General features: G+C 40.6%; 1 protein-coding gene and 1 long non-coding RNA gene across 4 annotated transcripts in view; both read right to left on the bottom strand.

Moving 5' to 3' along the window:
- LOC138403241 (uncharacterized) overlaps positions 1–12,628 on the bottom strand; it is a 251,882-nt gene that overhangs the window by 36,762 nt on the left and 202,492 nt on the right. The gene's annotated exons all lie outside the window — the stretch shown is intronic.
- Positions 1–12,628, bottom strand: part of LOC117988107 (probable E3 ubiquitin-protein ligase RNF144A) — a 197,743-nt gene that overhangs the window by 91,335 nt on the left and 93,780 nt on the right. For all 3 annotated transcript variants that reach the window (XR_011237517.1, XM_034975209.2, XM_034975210.2), the window contains 3 exons: positions 8,677–8,877; positions 1,768–1,857; positions 421–515 (listed from right to left, as the gene is read on the bottom strand). Coding sequence is in view for 2 of the 3 variants with exons in the window: in XM_034975209.2 (XP_034831100.1) it covers positions 421–515; positions 1,768–1,857; positions 8,677–8,877 (386 nt within the window). In the remaining variant the exon portion in view is untranslated. The remainder of the gene's footprint in view (positions 1–420; positions 516–1,767; positions 1,858–8,676; positions 8,878–12,628) is intronic.

Here is a 12,628-nt window from a genome sequence, read left to right as displayed (position 1 = left end):
GGACTACACAAATTTCAAACCCCTATTTCACTCTGAGATAAAGTAAAACGTTGTGCATATACATCACACTCCCTTAGGGGTTGAATTTTCAAAAATCCTTTCTTAGTGGTTTGCCTACGTCATAATAGCTATCTGAATGCCAAATTTCAGCCCGATCGGTCCAGTAGTTTGAGCTGTGCGTTGATAGATCAGTCAGTCATCTTTTCCTTTTATTTTATTTTTTTAATAGAGATAGCGAGCAATCGAGCAGGCGCGTGATGTTAAGTGATTACCGCCGCCTATGAACATTTGCAGCACCAGAGGAACCGCCGATGCGTTGCCGGCCTTTTAGGAAGTTGTTGGTTGGTTTTGTCATACAGTCTATCATTTTACCATTAAACTATTGAAACTTTGCCCCAAGGGTTACCCCTCGAACCTTACCTGCATTTACAACAGACGATGCATGGCGCGGCGAGCAGTAGCAAGGGGCTTGCCACAAGGAGTAGCAGTCCGAAACCCGCAAATATACCGACAACCTGGAAAAAACCACACTTTTCTATCATCATCATGATCAAACCATCGCCGGCTCACTACAGAGCACGGGTCTCCTCTCAGCGTGAGAAGGGTTTTGGCATTATCTACCACGCTGGCCATGTGCGGATTGGTAGACTTCACATACTTTTGAGAACATATTGGAGAACTCTCAGGCATGCAGGTTTCCTCACGATGTTTTCCTTTACGGTTAAAGCAAGTGATATTTAATTAATTAAAACGCACATAACTCCGAAAAGATACAGGTGCGTGCCCGGGATCGAACCCCCGACCTCCGATTAGAAGGCCGAAGTCCTAACCACTAGGCTATCACAGCTTCTATGTACACAGAAAATGTATGAAAATAAAAAATCTTAAGTCACTCAGGAATAATGTAGGTTTCTACTGGTGAAACAGTAGTTAAAGAGATAACTTTCTACAACTTACAAACCTTACCTCTTTATAATACGTATTAATGTTGCTAGCTTATGCTCGCGACTTCGTTCGCGTGGGCTACACAAATTTTAAATCCCTATTTTACTCCCTTAGGGGTTGAATTTTCAAAAATCTTTACTTAGCGGATGTCTACTTCATAATAGCTATCTGCGCACCAAATTTCAGCCCGATCCGTTCAGTAGTTTGAGCTGTGCGTTGATAGATCAGTCAGTTAGCCAGTCAGATTTTTCTTTTGTATATATATGGACATCCCCTTGGATATCCGGAGTATCTCTGGATGGACACAGTATGTATTTACAAGCTCTCGGAAAAGTCGATTGAGGATAAAAGGTTCAGGATAAACATAAGTGGCAGCTTCTAATGACGGATGCTAAGATTATCTTTAGGTCTTATAGATCTTATAGTCTTTAGATTATCTTTTGACGACCTCCCTGGCGCAGTGGTAAGCGCTGTGGTCTTATTAGTGGGAGGTCCCGGGTTCGATACCTGGCAGAGATTTGGAATTTTATAATTTCTAAATTTCTGGTCTGGTATGGTGGGAGGCTTCGGCCGTGGCTAGTTACCACCCAACCGGCAAAGCCGTGCCGCCAAGCGATTTAGCGCTCCGGTACGATGCCGTGTAGAAACCAATAGAAGTGGCATGGGTTTATTAAAAACTGCCATACCCCTTCCAGGTTAGCCCGCTTCCATCTTAGACTGCGTCGTCACTTACCACCAGGTGAGATTGCAGTCAAAAGCTAACTTGTATCTGAATTTTTAAAAAAGGCCACTGGCGAGCGAAGTAAGCCTAGTTTCACTGACCTGTGCGCGATGCCATAACACAGAAGCTCTCGAGTGTCCTAATTTATTTTTGCAAGGGCCTTTGTCGTAGTGGCGAAGTAAGAAGTCATCCTGAAACCAAGAGAAAACCAATTAATTATCTATTTCCAAAAAAATTATAACTCAAAGAGAACGCTTATCCATGGGCTAGATTTTCTGGCTTTTGATCTCGAAAATCAGGAATGCTTGAGGAATTACCAATAATTTGATCTTTAAGCGTCTATTAGACGATAGGCTGTGCTGTCAGCTTTTCCATAGTCACTGCTGAGACTGACGGGTAAGCTACCAGCTATCGTTCGTTTTCAACCTATCGGTAATCTGGGGATAAGTTACTTAGCAACGTTGTTATTTGTCAAATATTGTATGGTACTTTTGACAAATATCAACGTTATTAAGTTACTTATCTACAGGTTACAGGCATTACAGATAAATTGAATAGGTATTTAAAACGGACGTAAAGCGGTGACTAATATTTTCATAACAAATAGTTAGATAACTCTCTTCCCATTAGTCATTCCACACACATTATCATAATATCATAGCCCCTATCTTCTAAGGGATAATCATCATCATCATGATCAACACATCGCCGGCTCACTACAGAGCACGGGTCTCCTATCAGAGTGAGAAGGGTTTTGATCATAGACTACCACACTGGCCATGTGCGGATTGATAGTGTTCACACACCTTGAGAACGTTATGGAGAACTCTCAGGTATGCAGGTTTCCTCACGATGTTTTCCTTCACCATTAAAGCGAGTGACATTTAATTACTTAAAACGCACATAACTCCGAAAATTTAGAGGTACGTGCCCGGGATTGAACCCCCGACCTCCGCTTAGAAGACGGGCGTCCTAACCACTAGGCTATCACAGCTTTTTTTTCCAAGGGATGACTTTCCTTAATTCTAATGAATATGATGACATTTTACCTGAATTCCTTTTTGCAACTTTCAAACAACAAAAGGTGTCCAATTTCTGAGGATATTTGTTTTACCTTCGAATAAATCAATATGGCGGGTTTCAAAGACCAAAAATAATTAATACCAGAATATTAATCAAGATCAAACCCACAATCAAACATTTAAGGTGAACGCACACTTATCCGAGCTGAACGAATCGAAGTCAAGGAGGCTCGCACACATATTGCACCAGAAGAATTGACTGCGCCGAAAGAGTCGATTCAAGTTAGAATCACAATTTTTTTTAACAATAATGAAATAGTACTTGCGCGTTGCTCTGTCGTACGCAACTGATAGAATGCAAGCGCATCGGTCGAGTCGACCGCATAAACCACGCCGAATCTGATGACGTCATCCGAATTCGTCTAAGATTTCTGGGGTTCTTGCAGATTCGGAAGATTTGACGCGGAGAAGTGTACGAGGTTTCATTTCATATACAGAATTCTGAAATTCGTTTCGTTCGACTCGTTCGGCGCGGATAAGTGTGTGTTCACCTTTAAGTGCTAGCTGGAGATTAGGCCATACCTAAACATTGATGGAGATCAAAAGTGAAATCATATTAAAGTGATCGTAAAATTTTATTACGATCATTACAAAGTAACTAATCAGTTTTAAATCAAAAGTTTCAAACGTTTTAAAAAACTTGTTGTGACCAACGTTGTTACTCGTTAGTGTAGTCACGTAGAACCTAGATAGGTATCAATATATAGTATAATCGAGAAAAACATTACATATAATTTTTCCTAAAAACAACAGATTATCGGCAATACCGACATATTCGATATCACACAAAAAAACCTGCCAAGTGCGAGTCGGACTCGGGCACGGAGGGTTCCGTATATAAAAACGGCAAAAAAAATCATGTCTGTTGTATGGAAGCTCCCTTAAATATTTATTTTATTCTGTTTTTTAGTAATTGTTGTTATAGCGGCAACTGAAATAAATCATCTGTGAAAATTTCAACTGTCTAACTATCACGGTTCATGAGATACAGCCTGGTGACAGACGGACGGACAGCGGAGTCGTAGTAATAGGGTTCCGTTTTACCCTTTGGGTACGGAACACTGAAAAACAGACTAAAACTTAAGTACCTACCTAGTTTGTTTACTTAAATCAGTACCCTTATTATAAATACGATTTTTTTTTTTTGAGTTTTTTTTTATTTTTTAATATTTACATTATTATTTTTTCTCGCCAAACTGGTGAGCCAGTTTGTTGGCGAGCTGGCGCTCCTTAAAAATAACAAAAATCTACGTATTAAGTTGTTGTGAATGTGTGTTTGTTTGTTGGTTTGTCCTTCAATCACGTCGCAAACGGTGCAACGGATTGACGTGATTTTTTTGTATGAGTAGATAAAGACCTGGAGAGTGACATAGGCTACTTTTTATCCCGGAAAATCAAACAGTTCCCACGGAATTTTTATAAACCTAATTCCACGCGGACGAAGTCGCGGGCATCACCTAGTAAGAACTAAAAATCGATTTGGCAAATAAAACTTATTCCAATTCAAATTGTAGATAAATAAAAATGACTATCTAAAAACGAATAAAATACCAGTTCTTTGAATGCCAAGCTGTTTGATAAATCTAAAAATATCTTTTGATTCGATGTAGGTAATCTATTATTATTAATGTAAGGTTACTTCTATTATATCTCTTCGAGCGTATGAGTAGATAGGTATGTGGAAAGGTAGCAACTAACAATAAACTTGACTTGTGGATTTAATCGTTTTTAAAACGTGAAACAAACTATGGGACGCGTCCGTAAACCGCGACTGATAGCTGTGCACGCGCATAGTAATTTAGAACGCGGCTTGCGAGTTCTCTAGGACTGTGGTCCGAGCGCTCAAGGTTACGTCCGCGACTTACGTCCGACGGTTTGCATAGTTGTGTACATGTACTATTGAGATCCGTGATCCGTGATCGCGGCTGTGAGCTATGTCCATCAGCCGCGTCCTATAATTTGTTTCCGCCTTAAGACAATATATCGAAAATCGCAGAAACGGCGTGATTTGAACCCACATCTCTGTGGCAATCGCTTGAGCACCTCAACCATTAACACACGGACAGTCTGAAAATATTTCGGCATGGCCTATTTTTAAAGCGTCCGGTACCGTATTAATTAAAGAATTATACAAGACTTTCCGGGCTTCTTCTATTGACGACGAACAGAAATCAAACAAAAATTAGTTTTCTTACTATTTCGTGGCATTTGAAGTAGGCTTTTTAAAAAGATTTTTTCTTTCATACAATCCAAAACCCTACGCCTCAGGGTCTGGGCTTCTCAAAGGCAAAAAGGCTTCAAAGGAGTTCCGTGCGGTCGAATGCTGAAGCGTTTTATATTCATAACGACACGTTCATTTTGAACCTCTAGCACCGAGTATTTCTGTACGGTTCACACAATTTTCACATGCCTCAGAATTCTGTGGGAAAAAATTTGCGATAGATAATACGTAGTGCGAGATTAGCCTTACATCCGGTTGCCCGTTTGCTCGCTCTCCAGTTACTTACTATCAATATCAATCACAAAAAATATTGCAAATTAATGTGTTTAGTGAATAATTAGTACAGATTTCATATCGCGAAAGTGTAATCGGAGATTTCTCTAGAATCTAGTTATTGAATAAGTTTATAGCATTGTCTGTAGATTGTTCACGTATCGTAACACGGAGCAGTAAACCGGTTAGGTAAATTAGAAAGCGTTATGCTTTCTTTTGGCGCTTGAATTTCAATTCGCACTCTGTCTGCTACGGCATTATTCGTAATGATTATGCTATTAATTTTAATGGTTGTTTAGTTCTTGCCCGCCTTAATAACATAGGATTAATGTTACATGTGTTTGGTTTACGCAAGGTTGTTTGTTTTTAGGGTTCCGTACTCGAAGAATGCCAACGGAAACCTATTACTCTGCTTCGGCTGTCCGTCCGTATGTCTATCATCGCCGAATCGCGGGATGGTGCCTGTTCGGTACTTGCTAGTGGCGTTTTCCCGGGGCGCCTTCTTGACTTCTTCCTTGTCTCTTATGCTCACTCTCCCCCCTTGGGGAAATGGGGAAACTTGAAACTCTTTACATTTATTTCAGAGATCCTATTAAATTTTTTTAGGGTTCCGTACCAGAAGCGTGCCTGCGGAACCCTATTATTAAGCCTCTGCTGTCCGTCCGTACATCCGTCTGTCTGTCAGCGGGCTGTATCTCGTGAACCGTAATAGGTAGAGAGTTGAAATTTTCATAGAATGTGTATTTCTATTGCCTCTATAACAACAAATAATAATAGTTTCGAAATGGCCGCCATGGAAATTAAAAATGTAAAAAGTTATTTCTTGTACGATGATACGGAACTCTTCGTATGCGAGTCGGACTCGCACATGGCCGATTTTTTATTTGACTACGGAAGGATTTTAGTAAAATTCTGTGTAATTCGTGTGTAATTCTTGCAAGCAGGGTTGGCATTCTTTTGAACAAATGTTTTAAACATTTGTTCCAGTAGTGTTCCAGTGGTGGGTCAGCTTCAGCAGACACCCGCTGACGGAGTAACGAGGAGTTGCCGATCCCTTGTGCTCCATCGTCAGCGGTGAGATGGAAATTCTCGAGGTTTTCAGTCGGTGGGAGTTCGACATAACCACCGTGCACCCCCGTGGCCGGTGGTATTCATGATGGATTTTCCTCACGAGAAAAAAGACCCCAGTTCTAAATAATCTCTATATATAAAAATGAATCGCTGAATGTGTTGCTGATCGCAAATCTCGAGAACAGCTGAACCGATTTCGCCAATTCTTTTTTTATAATATTCCTTGAAGTACGAGGATGGTATTTACGGAGAGAAAAATTTAAAAGATTGTGAGTATTCAAAAAAAATTAAAGAATCGACTGTTAGGCGGTACGAAGTTTGCCGGGTCAGCTAGTTCTCAATAGATGTCAAGTCGCGAAAAATTAAGGAATAACCCCGAGAATATTTAACATTTTGATATCTAATTTTATTCTACTTTATAATGACAGTTTTCTGTTTTACCTACTCCCCATTGACAGTTATAACCCCACTCACGGCATCAACTCTCCAATTTATATTCATTTATTATCACTTGGCAGATAATGGCAAGCTTAATTAGCATAAGTTATAAAACATAGCGGCTGCTTACTTAGAGCGGCCGCACATGGGCAGCTTGAGCAGTTAATCTTAAACTGTCAACTGATCGAGCAGTCCTTGTCGACACCTCGAGCAGTCGTTTTCAACTACTAGAACAATCGCTAGGAAGGGGATAATTGCCCAGAGCAGTCGACAACTCGAGAGTTCGAGTGCAGTCAGTGTAAATGCTCGACTGTACCACAGAACACTCAAGAGAATAAGAAATACTTTTTATTCAAATAAACATCTACCATTGTGCAGTACTGGTTCGGATGCCTTAATCGCCGAGAAGAACCAGCAAGGATCACTCTGCAAAGACGTTTAAATAAATAGCGACTCTTGAGCAATAAATAACGCAATTCAGCTCGCGCAGCGCTGCAGCCTAACGCTTCTCTTTCCATCGTGTACACTACTATCTCTTTCTCTTATACCTATCGTGATAGAGTTACGCGAAAGCTGTCGAAGATATATTTCTTGGGTCACGTGACTAAGTGTGCCCGGCCTGAGTACAACGAAGTTTGGCTGTGCTGCTCGTCGCTCGGAGCGTTCGCGTCCTATAGTTCGCTATGCAATCGCAACTTGTGGTTGTCATGACTGCTTAACTGCCCGTGTTTGGCCGGCCTAATGCAGCCTCTCGCGAATATACGCAGGTACCTGTATGCTCATAAATCAGCGATGCCGGTCAAGGGGACGCTGCTGTTTTTCAACGTCTAATTATACTTGAACCAAATCGTCCCCCGGACTGATTTAGACATGAGAGGATAAGAGTTTAGGAGTCCCATACATTCTAACGTTTAAGGGATTGTCCTGCCCCTATTGGTTGCTTGAACAGATCGCTATGTAGCAATAATACCGCAATATGGCGGATATACCGGACTAAATTGGTTTTCTTAATCTTTCTTAATACAGCTAAAAACACCTATCCGAATCCAAATTCCAAATAAGACATCAAATGTAAATTGAAATGTCCCAAAAAGGGATCTTTCTTTACAGAATCCCTAACGTGAGAGCGCCTCAAGAGGTTTATTGGTTGCAAAATAAACGTTTGCGGCCAGAGGAAAGATTGTACGGTTGTGGATGTTGATTGATGGGCGAATAAAGTCGGTATTCATTTTTTGGAGCCGAGTTTTATTATACATACAATCAGAACGGATCCAAAGGATGGGTTTAATGAAGACAGGATTTTATCAATGCCTCTTCGGGAAAAGATGTTTATATGGGTTGCATTAATTTATGGTTAATCTAACAAACATGGATTTTCCCTCCTTCAAACTTTGTGGTTTTTGATTTTATGGCTTTTTGAAGCAGACCCGGCGTGTTACCACGTTCACATAGGTATAATAAACAACAAATCAATACATTCCTTGTACTTGTTTGGAAATATTTTCATATCATTCGAATCTTTTCCGTAAAATTTATTATTGTCACACACCGCCGGGGTCAAGACCCACAACCACAAGGAGTCCGTGCCCAAAAAATAACACTTTTTATTTTTTTGTGATGTTGCTACAAATTCACGGTTTTTTGGATTTTTCCCTTTACTTTTGCTATAAGACATTTCTACTTGCCAAATTTCATGATTCTAGGTACCTAATCGGGAAGTACTCTATAGGTTTTGGTTGCCCCAAATTGACAAACACGACATATAGACAACGAAGTGATCTTATAAGGTTTCATTTTTCCTTTTGAGGTACTGAACTCAATCATGAACTGAACATCACACTGAAGTAAATCAATAGGTAGGCCGACATACATAAATGTAAAAGCCTGTTAATGAAAGATTTAAAAAAAAATCAATAGGTACTTACATCTAAAGAAGCCAAGCAGTACCAGCAGAACACGTGCTTGCATCGCTTGCACATCATCTGCGCACAGCCCTCGTCCTTCTCTATCGGCACCCGACACATCGGACACAACTTGATCAGCTCTGAGTCGGGTAGCAGAGGTGCGCCCGCACCTCCCATGGACGATGACGCGGCGGCGGCTTCGCAGGACAACCCACCGTGCCACTGGGGACAAAGATTAACTTGTGTATTATAGTTGTTGGATGATTTGGGTGTATTTTGCCGGACAGCTCGTTCCAGCGAAAAAACAAGAAAGCGGGTAGTTCGATACTGCCCGTGATTTGACAGCTTCAACTTCACTTCTCGCAGCACCGCAGTCCCGTCGTGACCATGGCTCATGCAATTGGGTCGAAATACCGATAATTCAAAATCATCATAATATTAATTATTGTGGTGTGTATGTATTAATAAGGTATTAATAGTTACATTAGGTATACTTATTATGTAGACTGTAGAGTTATTGTACCCAAAGTCGAGGACAGTATGAGCCTTATAGGCTGTTGTTATTTTGTTGGTCAGTGAGGCGAAAACTGCAACTATGGGATACAGAAATCTAATTTTAGCTTTCTTTTTATTTGCCTGTGCGATAGTTTTGCCTCCTGCACTTGAACTTTAAATTATTGAGATTTCGGAAAAAAAAAGATTTTCGTGATAACAATTTTTCTCAAACTGTGCCTTTTCTCAAGATCGATTCAGCGGTCGTGAAATGGTAACAAACAGACAGACAGAGCTTTTTTCGCATTTATAATATTAATATGGTCATAGGAAATATCGCTTCTGCCGGGTAGCCTATAACACTTCACGGCTTTTTTGTAACAAAGTTGAGATTAACTACCCAACTCATAATGATGGAAACTAATATTTTTAATTTTCCTTATTCCGTAGTAGCTTTGTTTGCAGGCACAAATATTTATCCTTTCGCTACAGAGGACCGATAAGAAAAATATAAAGAAAAACCAACATGACCACAAATAGTGCCTATCCTTTTAAATATTTATATTTTATATGGAAAATCAGTTCATAATGATTTATTATTACGACATTAGGATGCAATTTGCTACTCTACAGTAGTTTATGGTATTGTATTAGCGCTGATTGTCTCGCATAAATCACTAGCAAACATGACACGTTGAATACGACTAAGTACCTACACATTATAAACGATTGCCTTATAAATATTATTTCAATGTTTACATTGATGTATGTATTATTTTATTTGTTGACCGTGGTGGCTTGGTGGATAACGTGATTTTATAAGGGTTCCTTTTTTTTCTTTTGAGGTACGGAACCCTAAAAACGATAGACATTGGGCACACGAGTAAATAATATCATAGACCAGAGGGGAAGCTTCACACTAGCTCACGCACACCACGACGTGCCACGGACGCTCCGTGCGCCCAGTTTGGCGGCAAACGGAGCGTCCGTGACACGTCGTGGTGTGCGTGACCTGCGCAAGAGTGAGTGAACCTACAGCCAGCCGCTAGTATGAAGCTTCTCCTCTGGTCTATATATCTACTCGTGTGCATTGGGGTCCCAAGGCTCCCAAGCTGCTAGAATGGCGACGAAAGCGCAGCGTTGCGGCTCCCTCGTTTGATGTCGTCTGTCCACGTAGTCTGTATTGAGGCTGGATTCAGGCGGTGCGAAACCGCGGCGTGCAAGTTCCTAGAAGAGACCTATTCCAGCAGTGGACGTCAATTGAATGATAATGATGACAATGATGACTCTGAATAAAAATAATCTGTTCTTATTATATTATTTTACCCTATAACACGTTTTAAAAACTGCGAAGAATATAAACGAACAGTAGGTAGAGCAGAAATAACAAGTTAATTAAACAAAACCGACCGGCCGGCCTCAATTTTCCCGCTAAATCTTGAACAAGTACGTTGTCAGGACATCAATCATTTTGTAGTTATAATAATAAATGAAGCTATAACATCACTAAATTATATTTCTTGCTTTATCTTATGATGGATCGCAAATAAATTACGAAAATTGGGAAAAATAAATCTGATCTCGTCTCAAAACCGTAAGTCACTAGAGTTGATACGGTCCATATTATATACAAACTAGCTGATGCCCGCGACTTCGTCCACGTGAAATTAGATTTTTTAAAATACCGTGGGCATTCTTTGATTTTCCGGGATAAAAAGTATGCCTATGTCACTCTCCAGGTCTTTATCTATACCCATGCAAAAAATCACGTCAATCCGTTGCACCGTTGCGACGTGATTGAAGGACAAACAAACACACTTTCGCATTTATAATAAGGGTACTGAAGGGTACTGATCGACTGTGAACTGGCTGTGTCCTCTCAAATTTTTGACGATTTCATTTTATGCTGCTTTCTTCTTGCTGATTCTTCTCGGTAAGAAAGGCATTCCAGTGGTAGATGCATTTGATATAAAAATGCATTGCAATGATGCATATTTTAAAGAACATAAAAGCTCTGGTGTTATCATGCTTTTCCAAAATCCTCATATTTCACGTTCGTAATTATTTGCAAGTACTAAAGCATGTACACGTTTGTTAGGAATATCATATTGCATGCTAATAGGCAGAATTTGGCTGTACCTTCTTGTTTTGTAACATCTCCACTGTTTACCCAGATTCGCAATAAAGAAATTTGTATTTGTATTTGTATTTGTATTTGTACTGTCTCGTAACAAAAGTAGAGTCCCGCAGGATTGCCGCAAGCAAGGATATTGTGCTCGACCTATTTAACGTGACACGGATTACTCTCGTCTTAGGGCTAGACAAGAGGGTGCGCTGTTCCATTAAAGGGCTAAGGACTCATTCAACTTTAGCAGGGTTTTACCAACACTGAGCTTTATTTTACAAGCAAAATCTTTTAAAGTTATCATTTCCTTTTTGTTAAAGTGGCCGGGAGAAGGACCACTAAAACTCCTTTTCAGTAGTGAAAAGTTTTATCGTTGGTAATGATCTCCCGTAGGAATATAGTGGTTTAGAATATAGCGTTTAAGCTATCGTGAGTGATATCCGTTATAAATATAGCTAATACCGGCTGTACTCACGTGGTTAGTCGAAATAAGCCCGATTAGTTACCTCTCATGGAGTACTGCTCCCACCTTTGGGCTGGAGCACTCCAGTACCAACTCCTTCCATTTGATGGCTGTTCGACTTGTGGACGATCCCAAACTAACCGGCTCGTTGGAAAGCCTGGAGCACCGCAGAGACATTAGCTCTCTATGCGTGTTCTATCGCCTGTATAATGGGGAGTGCTCTGAAGAGCTTTATGACCTCATTCCACCATCTTTTTTCTACAACCGCACCGCGCGCCACCGTAAGGAATTTCACCCTCACCACCTGGGTGTCTGGTGCACTTCGACCGTCCGCTGCGCCAGATCCTTCTTTCCACGCACGTGCAAACTATGGAACCAACTCCCATCGGCGGTGTTCCCACTAGATTATAACAAGGGGTTATCCAAGGGGCGGACCAACAAATTCCTAAAAGGCCGGCAACGCATCGGCGGTTCCTCTGGTGCTGCAAATGTTCATGGGCGGCGGTAATCACTTAACATCAGGTGACCCGCCTGCTCGTTTGCTCGCTATATCTATTTAAAAAAAAAAGTTTCGAACCCATCTGAGGTCCTTTTTCAAAGGAATTCTGCTCGCGACGCGGCTCGGTTCAGAATAATAACCCCGGATGGGTTCGAAACCAGTAGGGCTTACTTCGAATTACCACGTGACTACAGCCGGTATTAGCTGTTTAGAATTTAGTTCCCACTTTCTCGTTCGTCCAATACATTTATTGATTTCCGCTAGATGATAAATCATTATTTCATAAGCTTCTGTTTGACAGCGATTCCATTGAAAATCTTCTACTATCACGTATTTTGTGCAGTCCAAAGTCCGTCTGTCAGTAATTAACTTGCGCATGAATTTATGGACCTTA

This window comes from Maniola hyperantus, chromosome 14 (assembly GCF_902806685.2).
Source record: "Maniola hyperantus chromosome 14, iAphHyp1.2, whole genome shotgun sequence".
In the NCBI taxonomy this organism is placed as follows: domain Eukaryota; kingdom Metazoa; phylum Arthropoda; class Insecta; order Lepidoptera; family Nymphalidae; genus Maniola; species Maniola hyperantus.
This window is presented reverse-complemented; position numbering and strand designations above follow the sequence as displayed.